Below are 24,129 nucleotides of genomic sequence, written 5' to 3' on the forward strand. Positions count from 1 at the left end.
GATCAAGTACTGACAAAATCTAAGGTTAAAATGTGAAATTATGTTATAATACAGAGGTATAATAACATAATTAAACATTTTAACTATTTTAATTTTAGCTCCCCCTCTCTGTATTCATTAGTATCATCCTATAGAATACTGTGATGTCATCTGTAACTCAACAATACAATACTTAATAAACACCGATATGAATATTTTATCAGACACAACAGCTCGCCTCACATCCATCATTATACGTGTGCGGTTTCATACGGGAGATATTCAGCAGTACAATAGTCACAGATTAGACCGAGTACAATACAATGATAAATGACTGACGTGTTTAGACGCATTAGGGCCTATTGTCTGTCCCATACAATGCAGCGCTCAGTGCGGCTCGTGCAAAAAATGGAAAATGTGGAAAAATAGATTGGTTATGTATAGTTTTCTTGGCTGTAAAGAAGCAAAACAATACAACAACTGCAAGAGTGTCCCATTGTTTTATTGAGATCACGGTGGCACATGTGACTTTTATCTGAATTATTTAATCTCATGCACTTATACGTTTCGCTTACTGACTATATTTTTGTCCGGTGGAGTCACTTTTATAAATTTCTGATAATATGATGAGGAAAAAAAAAGTCAAATTTTGTTACGCAGTTGTTTACACCATGTTATTTCAGTCGATATAAGTGGGGAGTTGAGTATCATAGCAACCAAAGAGCCAATCAGGAGCCAGATCTGTTCCTGCCCGCACCGCTAGTTTAGAAGGGATCGGGTGTTTAGCGACACTGTCAATCAAACCTGTTGCTAACGCTAGCGGGGGTGACCTCTGGGAAAGAAGGTGCTTCATTTGTCTGTTATTAATGTTCATATCTTGATTTCTGGATTAAAAAAGGTAAATAAAAACACAAGGATCACGTAGAGCGGGTTAATACGAACATTTTAAGACCAAAATGCAGCAGTTACAGACAGAGGGTCGACAGTTTTTTTACATATAAAGTGAATCGAAGCCAGCGCGCCCATGCTAACTTCTTATTCGGAAAGTGGCGGCTAGCAGGTTAGCTACGTCCATTTATATAAACAGTCTATGGGACCACCTTACACCAGCACGTTTTATATAGCACTTTTCCAGCTTCAAGGCACTCAAAGTCACCCATTCACTCACACATTCATACTCAGACACTGGGGGGGCGAGGTGGTTAAGTGTCTTGCTCAAGTACACAACAATAGCATTCATCTGTGGGAGCTGGAATCGCACCGCCAACTTGTGGATTAGTAGCTCTGACACTCCAGCAACTGAGCTACTGTCGGCTATTTTATCTATTCAGAATTTAAAACTAAAACTTGCATTATAACACAGACTGTGGACTTTGGATTTTGAAAGCTTCTATTTGGTGGTTGAGACGGTGAACTATGAAACCATAAAAAAAATAAAAAAAATTCTTCTTGATAATATCCACAAACAACTGACAGTGGTACAATTCAACTACAGCAATCTACTGTTGACTTTTAGTGGGGAAAAAAGGACAAAACCCCAGCAGAATTCAGCCTTGAACCAGGTCTAAATCACATAAACCAGGACTAAACCAGGACTAAACCAGAACTAAACCAGGACTAAACCATATCTGTGAGTACAAGTCCACCAGCAGCTCTAAACCAGCAACTAAATGTCCCATATTATGCAATTTTCTCATCTGTTATCATTTAGTTTACTCATTAAAAACAGACCTGGAGTTGTGTTTTGTTTCATTCACTCTTTTTTAACACACAAACCCTGCATATTTAGTCTGAGTTCTTCTCTCATAATGAGGTAACAACATTATATCATGGTTTAAAGCTCAAATGAGTCAGTTTTGTGTAATATATACAGTAGAACCTTTAAGCAGGCCTGAACTAGGACAAAAGTAGTTCAGTTCATGAATTAAACTAGGATCATCAGCTCTAATCCTGGTCTACAATTTGTTTTGAACTGTCAGTAAAATTCTTCCTGCATTTTGGATGGAATATTTCTTGTTGGTGACATAGGTAGAGGTATTCTGTTTTAGAGCTCTGTGCTATTTCCTGTTTTTATGTACTTTTCAACTTTTGTCTACAAACTGAATACGGATATTTACCACTGAATAATAATCAAATAAGACTCCGAGGTTCCTTACAGTAGAGCTGGAGGCTACATCGACATTGTCCAGTGCGACTCTCTGCTGAGATAAAGAGTCTCGCAGGCATTTCGAGCAATGACCTCTGTTTTTTTTTCAGGGTTAAGCGGCAGATAATTAAGTGTCATCCAGGTTTCTATGTCCTTCACACAGGCACTACGTTTATCCACTGGATCTGATCTGGTTTGATTGATCATCAGCAGTGGAAGTCAATGCCATGTTTTCTGATAAGTGTAAACAGGTTTGGACCGAGTACAGAACCCTGCGGCACACCTTAGCAGTGGGTGTTTTAGTTATGCCTTTGGTGCCGTGTTCTATTGTCAATATGTACGTTAAAATCTACAACTATTACAATCCTTTCTCAAGCTAACTCTAGACTTGATATAAAGTCAGAGAGCTCAACCAGAAACTCGAATAAAGACCAGGAGCTTGGTGATTATTAACAGTAAAAGAGCTTTTTGGTTTCTACAATTTGGCCGACTGATTGACAGTAAGAGGCTTTTAAATGTGTGAAATGCATTGTTAGTTTTAGGACCAAGTAGTAAACTGGAGAGAGTGTGAAATGACACCACACCACCACCTCGGCCTGTGCTCCTGGCGCTCTGAAAATTCAAATGACAGTCTAACATAGTCGTTTTTCACGAGTCACGTTTCAGTTAGGTCATAAGTTATGGTCGCCAATTAACTCATTTACTAAAAGACATTGTTTCACAGTCCACATTTTACATTCTTATTCATTTGGTCGTTAATGGCACAAGTCGTTTTTTATGAACATTCACCAGCGCTCATCTCTCTAATTATTTACTGCACATCGCATCAGGTTTGTCAAGTTGCTGCGTACAGTTTTGTGTCATGTTTTTTGTATTTTTGTGAAGAATTGTCATATGGGTGTGCGGGTGACGTAGGCTTGTGGGTGGAGCGTTGCACAGAATCTTACAGCTAACAGTGAGGAGGGTTCGAATATTGAGCCGGGAGATATTACTTAATCAAACACACATGAAGGACATCTAAAACCTCTTCATGCATGTTTTTGGTGAGGGAAAAACATAGTAACATGGTAGAAAGTTCCAACAAGTCAATTTGGCATAATATCTCTTTAAGTACTTTTAATAGTGACACATGTATATATATTTTTTGAGTACTAGGTGTGACCTGCAGACCTCTAAGCGATGACCATGTTACAGAGTGTCCTTGTAGCGTTAGCCTTGTCCTGGACGAGCTCAGAGTAACACATTACCCTCCAGCGTCTCTAGGGGACGGTTAACTATTTTAAATTGTGTTTGAGAGTTGATAGTTATTCATTTTCTATGGAACAAGGTCTCATGCAAGATCTCACAAGGTGATTGTGCCCCTGCCCCGTCTCCTTCCCCCCCCCCCCTCTCTCCTTCTCTCTCCCTCCTTCCTTCCCCCTCACTCTCCTTTGTCTCTGCCCCCTCTCCCTTTCCTGTCCTCTCTCTCTCCTTCCTTCCTCCTCACTCTCTCTTCTCTCTCTCCTTTGTCTCTGCCCCACCTCCCTCTCCCTTCCCCCCTTCTCCCTCTCATTCTCTCTATCCCTTTCTCTCCCTCTCATTCCTTCTCCCTTTCTCTCTATTCCTCTCTCCCTATCTCCTTCTCTCCATCTCGTTCCTTCTCTTTCTCTCTATCTCTTTCTCTCCATCTCGTTCCTTCTCTCTCTCTTTCTTCCCCTCCTTCTGTCTCTCTCTCTCTCTTCCTTTCTCTCCATCTGGTTCCTTCTCCCTCCTTCTCTCTCTCATTCCCCCTTTCTCTCATCCCTTTCTCTCCCTCTCGTTCTTTCTCCCTCTTTCTCTCTCTGTTCCTCTCTCCCTATCTCGTTCCTTCTCTTTCTCCTTCCTCCGCCTTCTCTCTCTCTATCCCTTTCTCTCCCTCTCGTTCTTTCTCTCTCCCTCTCGTTCTTTCTCTCTCTTCCTCTCTCCCTATCTCTTTTTCTCCATCTCGTTCCTTCTCTTTCTCCTTCCTCCCCCTTCTCTCTCTCTATCCCTTTCTCTCCCCCTTGTTCCTTCTCCCTATCTCTTTCTCTCCATCTCATTCCTTCTCTTTCTTCTTCCCCCTTCTCTCTCTCTCTCCATTTCGTTCCTTCTCTCTCTCCTTCTTCCCCTCCTTCTGTCACTCTCTCTCTATTCCTTTCTCTCCATCTGGTTCCTTCTCCCTTCCTTCTCTCTCTCTCTATCCCTTTGTCTCCCTCTCGCTCTTTCTCTCGCTCTGTTCCTCTCTCCCTATATCTTTCTCTCCATCTCGTTCCTTCTCTTTCTTCTCCCCCCTTCTCTCTCTCTCTTTCTCTCCATCTCGTTCCTTCTCTCTCTCTCTCCTTCTTCCCCTCCTTCTGTCTCTCTCTCTATTCCTTTCTCTCCATCTGGTTCCTTCTCCCTTCCTTCTCTCTCTATCCCTTTCTCTCCCTCTCGTTCTTTCTCTCTCTCTCTGTTCCTCTCTCCCTATATCTTTCTCTCCATCTCGTTCCCTCTCTCCCCCCCTCCTCCTCCTCCTCCTCCTCCTCCCTCCCTCCTCCTCTCTCCCTCCCTCTCTCACACATTTGTCCAGACAGATAATCTCAGAGCGTCGGTGCAGGTTTAGTAATAGAGATGATATTGGTAAAAGTGCTTACTCCTCGTTATACATTACAAATCCCTGTGACGAGGCACAAACAGCTGAGATCCACACGTTCTGGGGCTTATGGGCGAGTGGAGACGGTGCAACTGAACACGTTAATGTCATTTATTTATGCAAGACAATTTAATAGACTCACGACTGCTTCGACCAAACAGAACTGGTTCATTTTAAACAGTTTGCAGTGGGCCAAAGTTATTCCTCATTTACAGTCAGGTACAGGGCCTTTTACAAATGGACATACTGTAATTGTAGATGCCGTCCCTGATTCGTCCAATGGTAGAACAGGTTTCAAAGGTAAAGCTCCTCCCCTTTGTGCAGTACCGCATACATCTTATCTCCTCACACCTGTACTTTCAGACTGATTGTTATTTGTGATATGATACTGAGCTTAAATCAGTGTGGGCATCATGACATCACAAAAAGAAATGATGATTTAAGAGCCACGTATCTCCGTTTTGCCTGGTGCTGCCACTGTTGTGTCCTTGGGCAAGACATCACCCCGTGCCTCTAGTACAGGGGCGTCAAACTCATTTTCACCGACAGCCACATCAATAAAATGGCTGTTCTCAAAGGGCCAGATATAATTTAAGACAGTATAAATGTAACCAAATGTAACGTAAAATAAATGCAACTACTTTTTAATCTTGTTAATTAATCCTTTTTGTATACTTATTCAAGTTACAAATACCGCATGGATATGAAAAAATGAGTAACTGTGTATCTCCTTATAAACTGATATTTTAAGACAGTCATACCTTTTAATTGACCTTGTCGCGGGCCACATAAAATGACGTGGCGGGCCGCATTTGGCCCACGGGCCTTGAGTTTGACACATGTGCTCTAGTACAATACCTGCTTGAATGATGGTACTATGTCATTAACAGTCACAGTGCAGCACGTTACACATGACGACTGTTTCATGTTTGTTTTCTTTTGTACAGGTGAGAACTGCAGGAACTTCATATACGTGGCCCCGGCGAACGAGCGAGGTAAGAAACGCCGTTCTATCACTACGCTCCACGACCAGCGCTCACGAGACGGTCAAACTTTTAGCCAAATCACATGTTTTTAGTGACGGAGGACTGGCTGTGGACCTCATGTGTTCAGACCAGTGCAGAGAACATGTACGCAACAACTCAAGAGCTCCGTCGTCTCCTGTAGACGCCCCCTGCGCTCGGTGTTCTTCTCATTGAGCTGCGTAAAAGCTACTGAGAATCTTTTACCGCAAATACAATGCAACGGCGCATTAGTTCACTTAAGCATCATCACGTGTTACAATAAGTCGCACAGATCAATATACATCGTCGCCCTACACAAGCGTAAAAAACACACATTTGTCACGGTTTTTTTAGCCTGCATTAAAAATGAATGGAGAACGCCACACTGTCTATACAAGGAGCCTGTGTAGACTTCAGAAAATAAAATCCAACCTATTTTTGACGATTGCATTCATGAGATAGTTCTGTATCGTTTGAAGAAGTTCGGATTCAGAAAGACAAAGGTCAATTTGTTAAAAAGGAATGGAAAAAAAATATTATAGGAGACTGAAAAACATGGCAGATTTCAGCAGAATCAATCAGAGAAGCATTGAAGTCTGTTAATCTAAGGCACATGTGTCAAACTCAAGGCCCCCGGGCTAAATGTGGCCCCCCACACGTCATTTTATGTGGCCCGCAACAAGATAAATTAAAAGGTTTGACTGTGTTAAAATGTCAGTTTATCAGGAGATACAGTTATACAGCCATATTTTTTACATCAATGGAAATATATGTGTAATATTTGTAACTTGAATAAGAAGTAAATACAGAGACAGTTAATGAACAAGTTAAAAAAGTAGTTTATTTACATTACACGTGGCCCTTTGAGAGTGACCGTTTAGCTGATGTGGCCCTCGGTGAAAATGTGTTTGATCTAAGGGGAGAGAAACGTCATTTTGTTTGTAAATGATACATGTGCCCGACGAGCTCCTTTGTTCCGCGCGCGCCGCTGAAACGTTTGTTCCATTACGAAGGGGGAACTCTCAGCTGCATCCACCTTCTGTAATGTAGAGATAAAAGTACACTCCATTACGTCTACCTCCTCCTCCACTCCCCTGTCCTCTCAAAAGGCTGCTCAGCTCCGTGTATTGATCCAAGTAAACACCAGGAGAAGAAAGCGCACTTGTTTTGTCACGCTCACGACTCAATAGTGTGGCGTGCCGATCCAAAGTGGTCCGTAGACTCATTTTAAAGTCACTTAGGGGCTGCGGGCATGGGGGTCTGCGCAGTAAATAGGATAATCTCCTCATCTCTCGTATATAGAGCTGGATAAACTAATCCGACTCCTCAGCTCAAACAAGTTGTGCATATGTGAAACAATTATTAGCTGCTGAAAATACAGATGTTTAGTGTCTGAAAAAAACAGCAGTTATTCTTCACTTCTTATGCATTCTGAGTTTCTGAGGCCATCATGGTAAAGTTAACAACAGATAGCATGATAACAGTGCATTTCCTGATTATCTTACAATAAAACGCTGTATAATTAAATGCAGACCGTACGTAGCTGTACTTATTTTGACCTCAAGAGCGGCTGATATAATCTGTACTGAGGCAAGACAAAGAGACAAAAAGCAGGTACAGGCCCTTTAAATGTTCTTTTCTTTCTTTCTTTCTTTTTCTTTCTTTCTTTTTTGATGTATAATGTAACTTTTCTTGTGCAAAGTCAGCCACCTCCTTATCGCCATGAAGATATTATTCAACCTGACTGGATAGAATTCTACCCCTTATCAATCTGTAATGGACTGGGAAGGAGGTTTTTTGGAGCTTACTATCATGATTTAACGTCGTTTCCTCATCAGAAAACCCGCTCGAAGATGTTTTAGATGTCATTTATGCATGTTTAAGTAATCTAGCGAGCTCTCCAGGGCGCTATTCGGACCCTCCTTATGGTTAACCGTAAGATTCATCATGCTCCCACGTTGCAATTCTCCTTAAATATACAAAACTGTACACAACAACATCACCAACTTGATGTAACGTGCAGGAGATGCATTAGCGGGTTTGTACGACGCTGATTTGTGTTGCAATAGTGTTCTGAATGGGGAGTGACATAGCATGGAGAGCAAAGCGAGGGTAGGCTGAGAGCGGCATAAACGAAAGGGAAACTTATATGTTAATACATTGTCGGAGAATATAACATTTTCAAATATAAAACCGTAACCGCTAACACATTTAGATCACGACGTTAGATGTTAATACCCCGTAAAAGCAAAATACCTCCTTATTAAAATGTTTCTTTGCAGGAATAATACGCTGATAAACACAGTAAATAAACAGCAGCTGGATGTTACAGTGAAAGAGCATTATGAAGAGGCAGAGAATCACTTCTGTAGTTTTGAAAAAGAAGTCAGTGAACCTTAGGCCTCATTCATAAAGCTCACGTCTGCAGTAAACACAACACAACTCCGGGTCCTTTCTTAGACTGCAAAAAGTTTCGGGAAGTGGTGAATTGCGACACACACACAGCAGGTTGGTGAAATGAGAACAATAAAACCTAATGTTCAGGCATTGAAATCAACAATAAAGTGTGTTTTATGAGCATCGAGGCAACAGGAGGGAGGGAAGAACACATCAGAAGGCTATTACAGGCTAAAGATAACAGCCCGGATTATTGCCGTCTTAATATTGCAATTGTTTTAACCTTAATTAAACTGTGCAGGGTGAAAAACGGAGCTATTCCACCTCTGCAGATTAGGGATTTACATAGAATCACCAATCCAGAAATCTGCAGTGGAAAACGTAAGACAGGATCACGATAGCAGCACACAGCTAGTACGTAGTAAGTAGTTCAACTGTTGATTGTCGAGGCTAGTGATCAGGTAAATGTGGTAAGTATCGGGGTTGGGAGGGGTCCAGAGGCGGAGACAGGTATTGAACTGGCTAGCAAGCAGACAGGTAGACAGGCAGCTTCCATAAATAACGATAGAGGCACAGAACAAAGCAAATGTAATGCAATGTCTTGTGAAGCTAATCTCATCCACTAACCGGAGTAATATCAACGACGAACTGGCAAGGAGGAGATGAAAAACCAGACTTCTTATACTGCAGGTAATGAGGGAAACTGTATCCAGGTGTGCCAGGTGTCAGATCAGGTGAGAGGAGAGACAGACAGTGAAAATGGCCATGTTTGTTGTATAAAAAAAACTGTGATAAAGTTTAAAAAGTGGTTAAAAAGGCGCTCTGTTGGTGAAGGGAAAAGTTTTTTGTTGCTTACGTGGAATGAGCCAGTGCGTTTTGATACAGGTTTCGTCTTTGTCAGGGCTTTTAAACGACTGTCACAATAATTACTATAAGAAAACTGGAACGATATTTATTTAGGGTTAGTATTTATCATGTGTACAGTTTCTTTGTACTACCATTGCAAATTTGTAGTTATTTGATAAGATTTAAGCCTTAAAAGGTTGAATTAATAACTACGACTATGATTATAAATGCAAACTAACTACTTAAGTGTTTAATTCTGCTATTTATTATTATTTTTTAACATTATTGTACATTTAGAGTAGTTTTTATGGCTTAAATCTACTCTAGGGTGACTGTAAACTAGCTTCAATTTATCGAACTTTAAAATGTGTTATCGTGACAGGCCTAGTCATGAGCACAAATTTTAAAATGTAGCTGTAAATGTAGACAGAAATTTGCATAAAGAGACATTAAAAAGGCACAAAGAAGTGAAATAAATGCAGAAAAACCTGAAGATAAACCGGAAGAAGTTTAGCGTTTATGCTATTTTTGCTAATGACTAAACGTCTTTTTGTGAATTGAGTATATGAGTATAATTCAGATCCGATTTACATGTCATTTATTGAGTTAATATTAGTTATGTTGTGGTGACATCAGTGTCCCACGGAGCAGAGCCTTCGCACCAAACACTCCAACCCAACAGCGCCAGCGGATAAAAGGCTGTTTCTTTATCTAGATCAGGGTATTGGGTGTATCTTAAGGCATCGATCAAATACTGTCTCGCTACAGCAGTTTTTAAAGTCTGCCACTAATCTGAACAGCTTCTATGGACATAACTTTGAGGATGTTAGTATTTGTGTGGCCCATGGTTTTTCAAGTGTTTTGCGATTGGGTTGTCAAGGTTTCGGTTTTCGACGCCGTATTTACCCTCCTCTAATCTTTCTTTCAATTTCCTTTTTGTGTGGCCAATATAGAAACACACATCAGCACAGCACCGTTTTATGGTGGGCTGGGATTAATAAAGGGAACATTGCGTGCAGGTGTGCAGTGGGGGGTTTATAAGTCTCTGTTTTTGTTGGTACATTCGCTATCAAGCACAATTTGATTTATAAATGAAGCCCCTGTTCATTTTAAAATAACTTCTGGAGGCCGAGCGGCGAGGGGTCTGAGTCCACCACCTTTATGCCTCCGTGGATATGGTATTGATTTATCTAGAAACAGTATGATGTAAAAACGGTCTGTTTCCATGGAGACAAGCAGGTGTTGCTACCAATCCAGGTTATAGTCAGATCTGTGTGGAGGTGATTCCAAGCACTTGTAAGGATGCAGTTGCAGTGAATTCATTTTGATTCATTGACTTAGCTCTGAACATTTACCCATGACATAACAATCCTGGGAAATTCAATGTCACATGTTTTGTTTTATTGTTTTTTTTAGTGCTCACACTTTGGTAACAGGATTCATCAAACAACTCCCAAGTATGTTTTTGATGAAGGAATAAGGTTATAAAATGGTTAAAAGGTTCTATATTATGGACTCTTTTGAGCTTTAAGCCATGTTAAAATCTTGTATCCTCATTAAAAACATGCCTGGAGTTGGGGTTTGTTTCATTCACACGTGTTTGAGCAATGCTGCTTTTTAAACCCGTCTATCTCCAAAGCTCAAAATGCTCTGCTCCACCTTGTGATGTCATGAAGTAGTTTCCAAGTTAACAGCTCTTTTTACCTTTTGTTCATTAAAGATTGGCTGACGTTATCCAAATGATTCTAGTGAAGTTCTATGAAGTTTACAAACACAGTGGAGCACTTCCTGTTTTACCACGTGACATCACAAGGTGGAACAGAGTGTTTTCCATTTGACAGAAGAACTCTGTGTGCTAAACATGTGTGAATGAAACAAAACACAACTCTAGGTATGTTTTTGATGAGGAAACAACATTAGAACTTACATAAATTGCATAATACAGGCCCTTTTGCCTCACAACTCTATACACGTGTTTCTATTCTAAAGTATATCCTACCTCAGACTGTAGCAGGCCCATAAGTAGGAGAGCCCCACAGTGCCAGAGGAGATGGCAAAGTCACTCAATGTTGTGTTATTTTAATAGAGCCCAGTGCTTTTAACCGGGGACAGATCTATACACAGCACGCACACCAGCAGAGAGTATAACGCCTCTCTGCTGCCCTTACACTCCCGTTTGTTAAGGTTCAAGTATACTTTAGGTAAGGTGAAGGTAAGGAACGCTATTGTCCCCAAGGCATCGTTTGTCCTCTGCATTTAACCTATTTCTCAAAGCCACTGGGACCAGGGCAGTGCACATTCAAAGACATATTTAGCTGATTCTGTCTGATTTATAGTTATAATCTATGACGCCCATGGAGCATTATGTTATGATTTGCACATTTAAAATAACATTATTCATCTAAAACAACTTAATAAATGAAACAAGTCCGCTGATTTCCTCTTTAGAAAAAACGTGGTGCCCAATGGCAGCTGATGTCACTGTAAACGTCACAACAAAGAGCTGTGCAACTGTCAGCTGCTCCTACGGATAACTGCAGATATGTGTATCATCCACCTGTGTGTATCATCCACCTGTGTGTATCATCCACCTGTGTGTATCATCCACCTGTGTGTATCATCCACCTGTGTGTGTCATCCACCTGTGTGTATCATCCACCTGTGTGTATCATACACCTGTGTGTGTCATCCACCTGTGTGTATATGTGTATCATCCACCTGTGTGTATCATCCACCTGTGTGTGTCATCCACCTGTGTGTATCATCCACCTGTGTGTGTCATCCACCTGTGTGTGTCATCCACCTGTGTGTATCATCCACCTGTGTGTATCATCCACCTGTGTGTATCATCCGCCTGTGTGTATCATACACCTGTGTGTGTCATCCACCTGTGTGTATATGTGTATCATCCACCTGTGTGTATCATCCACCTGTGTGTGTCATCCACCTGTGTGTGTCATCCACCTGTGTGTATCATCCACCTGTGTGTATCATCCACCTGTGTGTATCATCCGCCTGTGTGTATCATACACCTGTGTGTGTCATCCACCTGTGTGTATATGTGTATCATCCACCTGTGTGTATCATCCACCTGTGTGTGTCATCCACCTGTGTGTATCATCCACCTGTGTGTGTCATCCACCTGTGTGTGTCATCCACCTGTGTGTATCATCCGCCTGTGTGTATCATCCACCTGTGTGTATATGTGTATCATCCACCTGTGTGTATCATCCACCTGTGTGTGTCATCCACCTGTGTGTATATGTGTATCATCCACCTGTGTGTATCATCCACCTGTGTGTGTCATCCACCTGTGTGTATCATCCACCTGTGTGTATCATCCACCTGTGTGTATATGTGTATCATCCACCTGTGTGTATCATCCACCTGTGTGTATATGTGTATCATCCACCTGTGTGTATCATCCACCTGTGTGTGTCATCCACCTGTGTGTATCATCCACCTGTGTGTATCATCCACCTGTGTGTATATGTGTATCATCCACCTGTGTGTATCATCCACCTGTGTGTGTCATCCACCTGTGTGTATCATCCACCTGTGTGTATCATCCACCTGTGTGTATATGTGTATCATCCACCTGTGTGTATCATCCACCTGTGTGTATATGTGTATCATCCACCTGTGTGTATCATCCACCTGTGTGTGTCATCCACCTGTGTGTATCATCCACCTGTGTGTATCATCCACCTGTGTGTATATGTGCATCATCCACCTGTGTGTATCATCCACCTGTGTGTATATGTGTATCATCCACCTGTGTGTATCATCCACCTGTGTGTATCATCCATCATACAACCTGCAGAAAACTCTGACCTCGGACGTCCTGAGTCATAAAGATTATAATGCACAACGTGGAATAAGAACTTCAGTGTTACTAAACCTGCAACGAGTATTTACAGCAAATGTGTGACAGAGAGGAGAGGAAGGAGAGAAGGAGAGGAAGGAGAGGAAGAAGAGAGAAGGAGAGGAAGGAGAGGAAGGAGAGGAAGGAGAGAGAGAGAGGAGGAGAGAGAGGAGAGAGAGGAGAGAAGGAGAGAGAGAGGAGAGAGGAGGAGAGAGAGAAGAGAGAAGGAGAGAGAGGAGAGAGAGAAGGAGAGGAAGGAGAGAAGGAGAGAGAGGAGAGAGAGAAGGAGAGGAAGGAGAGAAGGAGAGAGAGAGAGAGAGGAGAGAGAGAAGGAGAGGAAGGAGACAGAGAGAGAAAGGAGAGAGAGAGAGGGAGAGGAAGGAGAGAGGAGCAAGATGGAGAGAGATGGAGAGAGAGAAGGAGAGAGAGAAGGAGAGAAAGAGAGAGGGAGAGAGAAGGAGAGGAAGGAGAGAGAATAGGATGGGAGAGAGGGAGAGGAAGGAGAGAGAAGGAGAGGAAGGAGAGAAGAAGAGAGATGGAGAGAGAAGGAGAGGATGGGAGAGAGAGGGAGAGGGAATAGAGAAAAGGAGAGAGAGGGAGAGGAAGGAGAGAGATGGAGAGAGAAGGAAAGGATGGGAGAGAGAGGGAGAGGAAGGAGAGAGAGGAGAGAGAGAATAGAGAAAAGGAGAGAGAGTGAGGGAGAGAAAGGAGAGAGAAGGAGAGGAAGGAGAGAGAAGGAGAGAGAAAGAGAGAGATGGAGAGAGAAGGAGAGGAAGGAGAGAGAAGGAGAGGGCAGAGAGGTGGAAAAGAAGGAGAGAGGGAGAGGGAGAAGGAGAGAGGATGAAGAAGATGATAGGAAGAAGAGTGTTTCCATTATCCCCCTCTCTCTTCTTTCCTCTTTTTCTTCACCCAGAGAGAGAGGGAGGGGAGAAGTGAGCAGGGATAAGGGGAAGAGAAAGAAAGAGAGAGGGAAGGGGGAAGAGAGGAAGAGGAGATTAAAGGGAAAGAAGAGAGAGAAAAGAGGGTATAAAACTAAACATAAATCTAAACTATATTTCAGCATTGAAACTGACAACCCAAATGAGAGACTCATTTCTGATTTGATAATCTTCTCGAGAACCAAAACATCAAATTAAAACATAAAGAAATGAGACATCATGTCCAATATTTTTGTAACTAAGAATAAATCTCCATTAGAATAGTTATCAGTCAAAGTCATACTTGACTTGAACCTGTTTACCATGTATCATGGCCAGACCTCCTCGTCAAAGCCTGATGTCATCAGATCTCAGAAACTAAGCAGGGCTGAGCCTCATTAGTACTTGGATGGGAGACCAGTCGCCCAGGGCAGCTGTGGCTACAGTAGTAACTTACCACCACCGAGTGTGGAGTGAATGAATAATGCATGAAACTGTAAAGCAACCTATTATTATTTTTAATGATTATTATTGTAGTAAAACTCCATCAGCACAGAGCTCTCTTTGTAGCCAAAACATGTGGTTATATTCATATTCACAAAATACATTTCCATCTCATTTCAGTTTCATTTCTAATCACCCATGGGCCCTTGAAAGCCTGTGATATCTCTCCTCACCCTCCTGACCCCCCTCCCCCTCTCCCAGTGTACTTATCCACACATCCATAAGTCCCTCCCCCGGCTGCAGCCTATTCCCAGATCTACTCCATCACTGAGGGTGAGGGGCGGTGCTAGCGTGACCTTTGACCTCCGCATTGTAAACACATCCTCTCTTCTCTCCTGTACTGTGCGATGGTTTGTACATTCTGACACTTGAATATTGATTGTTTTGCTCCTTTGTGCTTGTATTTGTTTTGTCCTTTTGTTGATCTGGTGTAGTGCAGGTATAATTTGGGTATGGTCCTGGTTTGGTCCTGGTTTGGTCCTGGTTTGGTCCTGGTTTGGTCCTAGTTTGGTCCTAGTTTGGTCCTAGTTTGGTCCTAGTTTGGTCCTGGTTTGGTCCTGGTTTGGTCCTGGTTTGGTCCTGGTTTGGTCCTGGTTTAGATCTTGCTTAGTCCTGGTTTAGACTTGCCCAGTGGTACTTACAAACCTCCCCAGAAATCTGAAGTTGTACAGTGTGGCTCTAGTAGAGTAATATTAGACACTTTTCTGGTGGCGAGTCTGTCACCTGCTTGTCTCCATGGAGATTTTATTGGTTTTCCTAGAATGTTCCTAGATGTTTCCTAGAATGTTCCTCATTTTAACATTATACTTGTCTATCTTGCATCTGTTGAACTGTTCTTGAAGGAACTGTATGTAACCTGCACTTTTACTGTTTTAACAAGATTACAGTCACAACTGAGGTACTTTCTTCAAAAGCCATACTGCGGAACATTCCAGATACAATAAAGCTTTCACAGTGTTGAATTATATCATGAGTGAGACCCCTCTTACATGCGTTGTGTTGTTTTGCAGGGGTGCTGTGGCTGTGCATCGTGGCCGAGTGCCTGTACATCCTCCTCCTGGCCACCGGGGGCATTCTCATGTCCATGGAGGTGTGTCAGATCGGGAACGTGATCGACGGGCTCAAGCTCAACGCCTTCGCCGCCATCTTCACCGTGCTCTCCGGTAAATCTGGCACACACGACACTCACTTACAGTTGGTACAGTGATTTATTTAAAGCAAAGTCCATTTTTAAAGGGCCTGTAGCTGTTTTTTGATACATTCTTGTCAAGATAAATGCTCTTTACATCAGGAATCGTGAGGTAAAAGCTGCGAAAGAGACAAAAAGACAAGATTTTTTCCCCTTATTGAGCGATCCAATTTTAATTTCGATCTTCTATCTTATTGCAAACATAGACATGACTAAAAAAAAAGCAGGATGTCAGGGTCTCTACAGGGATACAGCAAATAATTCCTGAGAAATCCACATTTAAAGTTTGTAATGACTTCATAAAATACATTAAGTCTAAAAGCATTGGCCGACAGAAACATGCTATCTGCAGAAAAATATGCGACATCCGTGCACTAAATTAGCTCTTAAATTTCAGCCATAAACGGTGAGAAAATTGTCGTTTACTTTTCATAACTTGGATTATAACGATAAGAAGCACCAGAGGAGAGAAAGAGGAGAAAAGGTGAGGAGGTGTGAGGGAGGGTGGAGCGGGGGCAGACGGCACCGCACACAAGAGGCAGAGGGAAAGAGACACTGGACTTTTACTTAAATTGCGCATTTAAGTCAAAACTTGACATAAAGAGACGTGCTGCGGGCCTGACTCAGAGCTTCATCAAAATAAAACTACTAAAGCTACATCGACGAACATTCCCAGTTACAGTATTTGCCACACTTCAAAAAACTTGTATACAGTGGTCCCTCATTTATCGTGGGGGTTACGTTCTAAAAATAACCCGAGTAGCTTTATTTTTTTACAATTATAATATAAGTTTTTGTCTGTAAAACCCCTCACCACACACTTTATACACTTTTCTCACACAGGCGTTAATATTTTCTCACTTTTCTCTCTTGTTTAAACACAAAGTTCAAACCTTCGTCGGCGCCTTTGAACGTTTCATCGACATATTGGGGGTTTTGTCGGGGAGAAAACAAATCGCAAACGTACAGCACTTCAGAGTCACACTGCGATCCAACGTTTATGTAAATCTAGCTGAACTCATTCTTGTACTGTACAGGAGACACGGCACGGAGGAGATTGATGGACAATGGTCTACAGTCTCTCAGCCAATCAGGACGCAGAACACAATGCACGATCGTACGCTGTAAAAAAAAAAAAAAACAACAACATGTAAAATTGCACTAAAAAGCCACGAAACAACGAGTCCGCAAAAGGTGAACCAAGATATAACGAGGGACAACTGTGGAACAACATTCACTGCTAGGGTTTTGGCCATTGTCATCTCACTCCCTGTACAGCAAATAGAAACATATTTGGCCATAACAGACTGCCCATAATCCCTCGTACAAACTGAGCAGAGGTAGAGGTTTGCTGACACGAGGATCCACACACAGATTCTACGAAATAATGAGGTGTCACTCCACTCCGTTTCTGATAGAGCCCTGGTGAATTATGGGCACACCTGGTTCAAATATAATAACAACAGCAGCAGAAACATTGCTTCCATAAACAGTATTTCTTATTACGAACCATGAGTTACATTTGGTTATGGTAAATTTAGCCGTGTAAGCATCGCTGTATACAATATTTACAGATTTAAAGCAAGATTTCAGCACTTTGTAACACTATAGAGGAAGTATAACAAGAACTGGCTGGAAAGAGGAGAGAGAAACAGATGCGATGAAGGAAAACACTGAAAAAAACATGTGGTGCTCACTCAACAGCCACAGTTTTAGTATATTTATGCAGAGATTTTAGTTTTAAAGGACTCATATTATGGTATTTTCTGATCTGTTATAATGTTGTCACCGCATCAAAAACATACTTGAAGTTTTTTGTGTTTCACTCATGCTTGTTATAATATTCCACTAATCCAATGCTGTCTTCTCTGAGCAGTAAAAAATGCTCTGTTTTTGCGATTTTGCCCGTTTAGTTGCATCACAGATAAAACTCAGGACTTCTCTGGTGCAGTTTGTTAGTTCATAAACCATCACTGGTCTCATTCTGCAAATTGTGTTCACAACAAACACATGGCTTTATTAGCATAGCATTCAAAAAAAGAAAAGAAAATGTGCCAAACTGGTTATAAAGTGACTTAAGGATAACAAAGTCGATGTTTTGGAGTGGCCATCACAAAGTTCTAATCTCATTCCTACTGAAAATGTATGAAAAAGCATGGGTGAGCAAGACATTGGCTCAGTTACACCAGTTCTGTCAAGAGGAATGAACCAAAATTCCCGCCAACTATTGTGCGAAGCTTGTGGAAGGAAATATCCAGAACATCTCATCCAAGACATACAGTTTACAGGCAATGGCACTAAATACTACTGCATGTAAACTTCTGACGTTGAAGAAAAATTGCCTAAAAAAATCATGTTCGCATTGTTCTGGCATTTAGCAAATAGAAATAATTTTGGTAATCCTAATTGATCTAAAACAGGAAAAGTTTAGTCTGATTTCATGTCAGACAGTTAGGGGAAAAAAGCGTATGGGTCTTTTTATATAACGTAAACTTATGGTTTCAACTGTATACTGTATATGCTATAAGATTATTGGAGCTGTGTCTTCAGACCCAACATTCAGTGCTTATTAGGATACAGCCTGTCACCAATATTCTCAGGATACACACAACCAGACAGACATTTGTATATTTCTGTGTAAAGGAGAAAAGTAGTTTGGCTCAAGTGTGGGACAGCACGTTCTCTTTTAGAAATGTTTCTGGGCCTTAAAGCGGAGGTCTACCACTTCTACGGTGTATTAACTGCTAACACGTAACATATTTAGATCACCATGTTACCTGTTATTATTTTGACAATGCAATATTAGCCAAAAACATATTCATTTTTCTGTTTCGTTTTTGATGCTCTGAGTTCCCACACCATTTGAGACGGATCCAAAATGTGCAAAATGTGTCTTAAACCATTACAGATAAATTGTATAAAGGAGCTCTTGAGGTCAAAATATGTCAGCTGTGTATGATCTGCCAGGGTTTAATGTCCACAAACCAGGAAGTGCCCATAAGCATGCTAGTTGTTGTTAATTTTACCCTCACAGCAAAACTTCACTCTGGCCCCTAAAAGTTGTGAAAAGTGCTTATAAAGGAATAACTCTGGACTACTGGCAATAATTTAAAATGATTTATTGCTCTTTTTCTCGTTTTTAAGACAGGAAAAAAATCAGGTACAAAGCCTTTGATTAAACACAAGCAGTATATCGCTAACGGGGTGGTACGGTGGCCATCAGGGACATTACAAAGCGTATTGAAGTGTTTATGAGGCACAGTGTTGTACTTTTATTGGCCTCTGCAACAAACTAACTGCACATTTCCTTTATAACAGAACAGCTCAGCACTCTGATCACAGCAAGCTCTTAAAGACTAATGGGCTGTGGGGAGGCGGAGCTATGCTAATGTGGATGATACACGCTAATTATCATTTTATAATTCAACAAAAATTACTATATGGGCTTATCGTTCAATATATGAAAGCTAGAACAATATATTTTGCATCTCGAAATGTATCATGTGTACAGTTTCTTTGTAAAAGTGGGTGATTTTTGATATTTTTGTTGTAATACGATACAATTTGAGCTGTAAAGGTTTGAAAAAGTAGCTTCTGTGGCTAATTATCGCTTCATTCTGCTATGTCTTTGCTTCAGTTCAGGCGACTTAACAGTACCGTCCATTTCAAAATGCTTTACTGGAATTATCTCGCATTGTACTTTCAATACTATCATTTATCATGCTTCAGATTTTGTTATCGTGACCCTATTTCTGCGTTTGTAAAAGTTAGTCAAAGTTAGTGCAGCGTTTGTGTTTTTATGAAGACTGACACAGTGAGAGGACGGATCACTCTGCGACCGAGAATCCAAAATATCAGACAGTCTTCATATCAGTTGCAGTTTATCTTTGGTCACTGAACTTTTATCTTCTCATGATTTTTAGCTCCGATCAGATATCTTTTCGTCGCATACTTAAAAGAATAAATCTGCCTTACAATTATTAAAAAGCAAAAGCTATATCACAAGGGCAACTTTCGCATAAGGGACACATTTATTTTTACAGTTTAGTTGTTTTTTTTTTTTATTTGTCAGATTTTAATTCCTGTGTATATTAGGCTTGTGTTTATATTATGGTTTCCTGGTAGCAGTTAGGCAGCAGATATGACACATGTAAAAATCATTTCATGTTTCCAACCAAAACTGTCAAACTAGGTCATATTAAAGAGTTTTTGGAGCTTTTTACTGTGTTATAATCCTGTTCTCTCATCAAAAACAGACCTGAAGAGGTTTTCGATGTCACCCGTGCGTGTTTGAGTATTTTAGCGATCTCTCCTGAGCTCAATTTGAACCCTCATCGCAGTGAGATGTGAGATTCTGTGCAAGGCTCCGCCCACAAGCCTGTGTCACTCATACTCCCACACGACAATACTACATAAATATACAAAAGCAGCATACAAAACTGTAGACTACGACTTCACAAACCTGATGCGATGTGCTGTAATTTCAGAAATGAGATGCACGCTGATTGTGTTGTGATAGTAGTAGGGGGAGTGACTTAGCATAGAGAGCAAACAATAGTGAAACTTATAAAACATGTTAATATGTTGTTTTCAGTGAATAGCATTTTCAAAACAATAAAAGGAAACATGGTGATCTAAATACGTTATGTGTTAGCAGTTAATATCCCACAGAACTAAAAAACTCCTCTTTAAGTCATAAATATACCTCGGTTAACTGTGTTTGGGTGAAATGTTTATAAATGTTGTCTCTAGGCTTTGCTAACTGTGGCAATTTCAATTACAATTAAAATGTGAGGGTGATTATACAAGCATCTAAAAAAAATATGTAGGCCTATATCGATAATACAAGTAGAAAACATTGCATTTTGTACTAATGGGGAACGCAACACTAAAAAAAAGTGAAGTTTACCATAATACACAGACCCCAAACACAGCATTAGAGTCTGGATATAGGTCACAGATATGAAATATGAAATGTGGAAACAGCCGTGATGAGCGGAGGTGTGCGCAGGATTGGGGCTTTGTGCTAATCCGATTGAAGGGCGATTTGTAGCTTTATGTTTGATCAGAGCCGCGACAAGCTAACCAGGCACGAACAAGAGAGAGGGCAGACTACACTGGTGTCATTTATACAGGTATGTTAACGTGGACCGAAGTAAAAGGAGAAATCGTTTTTAAGATTCAATTTAAACTGCTCTGAACTGCTAAACTAATCCAAGAATCTCATGCATTTCAGAACATCTTTGTAGAAGTCTAAAATACAGGCTCAGCAGCTTTTACACAGAATAAGACATCATGGAGACACGGGGAGGGCATCTGACTCACTGGGACATTTCAGCACAAGTTTGTGTATGAGATTTGTCCTGCCAGGTATTAACACAGAAATATAATCCAACTTAATATGAAAGTTTATAGTTAATATTTAGTATATAATCTGCTTTTACAGCAAAATCTATTGATACTTTGCAGTGACATCATGCCAGGGGTGTTCTACATATATCTCTATGGTGGGATGTTTAGTAGTTACCATGGTGAGACAATGCGCACATTAGCAAACATTGTCTAAAAAGTTTTAAGATTGTCTGAAAACTCAAGAACAAATATAAAATGGATAAAATGGTCTGTGATCAATCCGAGCACAGACTCCTTCATTCATGATCCTCTTTAGGTGTTTGATTTTCAACAAAAAGGTGAAAGTGGCTAACTGAAAAACTGTTGGCTAACGCTTCTTAGCTTGTGTGCGAGGCTTATTTAACAGCACAAATCAGCTCACCTGTTGTGGTTCCTGTTAAATCACTTATTTATAGTCAGATTGTTTTAAAATAAAGCTCAGATTAAATTCTAACTTGAGTTGACAACTTCAGCTTCTGAAGTCTTCTGAGGTGGAACACTGCATCCTGGTGTTTAGTCTGTGTATGTACAATGGAGCGTTTTTTGAAATGGGGACCAATGTAAGTATTTTTACTAGTATTACTAAATAATGTCAAGTAAATTAAGTGTTTTAAGACTTTGTGCAAACTATCCCAAAAAAATCCTTGTTTTTCTTCCCCTTTTTTATTTGCATTATCCTGGTTCATTCTCCCAACGTCTGCAGATTAACTTCAGTCATTTGACCTGCCCTCGTCTCTAACACTACAGGGATGCAGGAGGATGGGAGGGCATCTGACTTAACAACCACCCTATGTGTGTTTTCAGGTCTGCTGGGCATGGTGGCCCACATGATGTTCACCACGGCCTTCCAGCTCACAGTGAGTCTGGGCCCAGAGGACTGGAAACCTCAGACCTGGGACTACAGCTGGTCCTACATGTGAGTACAAGTACACGACTGCTAGTACTACATGTGAGTACTAGTACACTACAGCTAGTACTACATGTGAGTACTAGTACACTACAGCTAGTACTACATGTGAGTACTAGTACACTACAGCTAGTACTACATGTGAGTACTAGTACACTACAGCTAGTACTACATGTGAGTACTAGTACACTACAGCTAGTACTACATGTGAGTACTAGTACACTACAGCTAGTACTACATGTGAATACTAGTACACTACAGCTAGTACTACATGTGAATACTAGTACACTACAGCTAGTACTACATGTGAATACTAGTACACTACTCCAGTACAAGTACACAACATCAGTACAAGTAAACTACAGCTACATGTCAGCACAAGTACAGTACAGCTAGTTGTACATGTGACTACAAGTACACTACAGCTAGTACAAGTACACAAAAGTACATAATGAGTACAATTTTAAACTATACGCATTTGTCTAAACTACTGAACTGGCTGGTTATATACTTTTTTGTTAGGGACATTATGAAAGGTTAGTGCTGGACAGTCAGGTCCAGAGAGATGAAGTCATCATGTAGCTCTGGTTTCCACGGTGATGTGTTGCTTTTGTTGCTATGAACAGGCTTAAAATGTTATATTTTTGACTATATTTGATGTTATGTGTAAGCTGAGATAAGGCTGTAGGTGACAAATTTGTTTTTTTTTTAAAAGTTATTTCTGCTAACATGCTAACTACCCTAAAACATTTCCCGAAACCTAACCTTAACAGTTTTTCTCAACATAATCCTGCTCCTAAACTTCATCACCTCTAATGACCGATTGTAGCAGATCGTCCCTCCCAACCCAACATTCTAGCATTAACCTTTATGACTCACATATTTATATTAATACATAATCTTCATTGAAGCGGTAAGATCCATTCTGTGCAGAGCACTGCCTCTGGTAGTGTCACTGTAATGGAGCTTCTGTAATAAGTCTATGTTTTTTACCTACATTATCCTGAGAAGATCTTTTGGTGTATATAATGAATAAATGTTACATGAACCCAGCCTATAATACACATGAGATCTTGTAAAACAGCAACAACAAATCCAAAGAAAAAATTAAATAAAAGTATACCTTGTTTCTGTGTTTTCAGACTAGCGTGGAGCTCATTCACCGCCTGCATGGCCTCCTCCGTCACCACCATCAACCGCTACACCAAGACCATCCTGGAGTTCAAGCACAAGCGCAGGAACATTGAGAAGAACCTGAAGATCAAGCAGAAGCTTCTGGAGCTGGACTCTCCTCAGCAGATGTGGGACATGTACCTGAGCTCTGTCCCCAGCACAGCCGAGGAGCTGCTCGACCTGTCCTCCACCAGCCGCAGGCTCTCCAACACCTCCATGTTCTTGGACCTGAGCGACTTGCCTGAGGGCTGCTCAGAGGGCTACTGCTGACCTTCAGAGTGTGTGGGGTACAGCTGACCCATGGAGTGCGAGAGGGGTACTGCTGACCTCCAGACTGTGAGAGATGTACTGCTAACCACTGCGATGAGGAGTAACACTAACCCCAGACTGTGAGAGGGGTACAGCTAACTCCTAAGTGTGAGAGGACTACTGCTGACCACTGGTCTGGACTGTTGACCCCCAACAGTGAGAGGGATATTGATGACCCAGGAATCTGAAGGGCACTGCTACAACCACAGAGTGAGAAAGACAACTGCTGAGCCCATGTTTTCGTAAACAGTACTGCTGGCCCCGCTCTGAGGGGTACACGGATCATTCCACTGCTTACAGAGGTACTGCTGACCCCACTCTGAGTACCCCTCAGAGGAGTATCTAATAATTTCACTGCTGACCCCCACACTGTGAAGAGCCCCAGATTCTGTGAGGGGTTTTGTTGAACCCTGGAGGGGTACTGCTATTACTACAGACAGTGATAAATGCAGAGCCCCTGCTTTGTGAAAGGGGTACATCTGACCTCTAGGACAACGGGAGCAGAGGACATGAGGTCGTACACAGAGGGCTGACACTGGACACTTGACTATGTCTTTCATGGAGGTTTGGAGGGAGACCTGACATGGGCAGAGCAGACCACTTCACTTTCATGGATGCCTGTGTACAAGCTGAACGCTACAGCTAATTGGCTGTGCAACTGTCAAACTACTGAATGACATTTGTTGTCCTTGTACTATAGTGTACTGACCTGTAGCTCCCTCTGGTGGTACAGGGTAGCAGCACAGGTGTAGTATTTGACTTGAATGTCCATGAATGTGTACCAAAGGCTTAAACAGAAGTAGCACAGCAGCATGAGAGGAGCCAGGCCTAAGGTCTCCTGATTTGACTGTGACTTTTGATACAATGAGAGGT

General features: G+C 41.4%; 1 protein-coding gene across 1 annotated transcript in view; it reads left to right on the plus strand.

The window, feature by feature from the left end:
- Positions 1–23,217, plus strand: part of gsg1l2b (gsg1-like 2b) — a 30,681-nt gene extending 7,464 nt beyond the window's left edge. The window contains exons 2-5 of the mRNA XM_033984272.1: positions 5,702–5,749; positions 15,298–15,450; positions 21,672–21,783; positions 22,917–23,217. Of these exons, the coding sequence (XP_033840163.1) occupies positions 5,702–5,749; positions 15,298–15,450; positions 21,672–21,783; positions 22,917–23,217 (614 nt within the window). The remainder of the gene's footprint in view (positions 1–5,701; positions 5,750–15,297; positions 15,451–21,671; positions 21,784–22,916) is intronic.
- Positions 23,218–24,129: the final 912 nt, after the last annotated feature.

This window comes from Periophthalmus magnuspinnatus, chromosome 19 (genome assembly GCF_009829125.3).
Source record: "Periophthalmus magnuspinnatus isolate fPerMag1 chromosome 19, fPerMag1.2.pri, whole genome shotgun sequence".
Classification (NCBI taxonomy): Eukaryota; Metazoa; Chordata; class Actinopteri; order Gobiiformes; family Gobiidae; genus Periophthalmus; species Periophthalmus magnuspinnatus.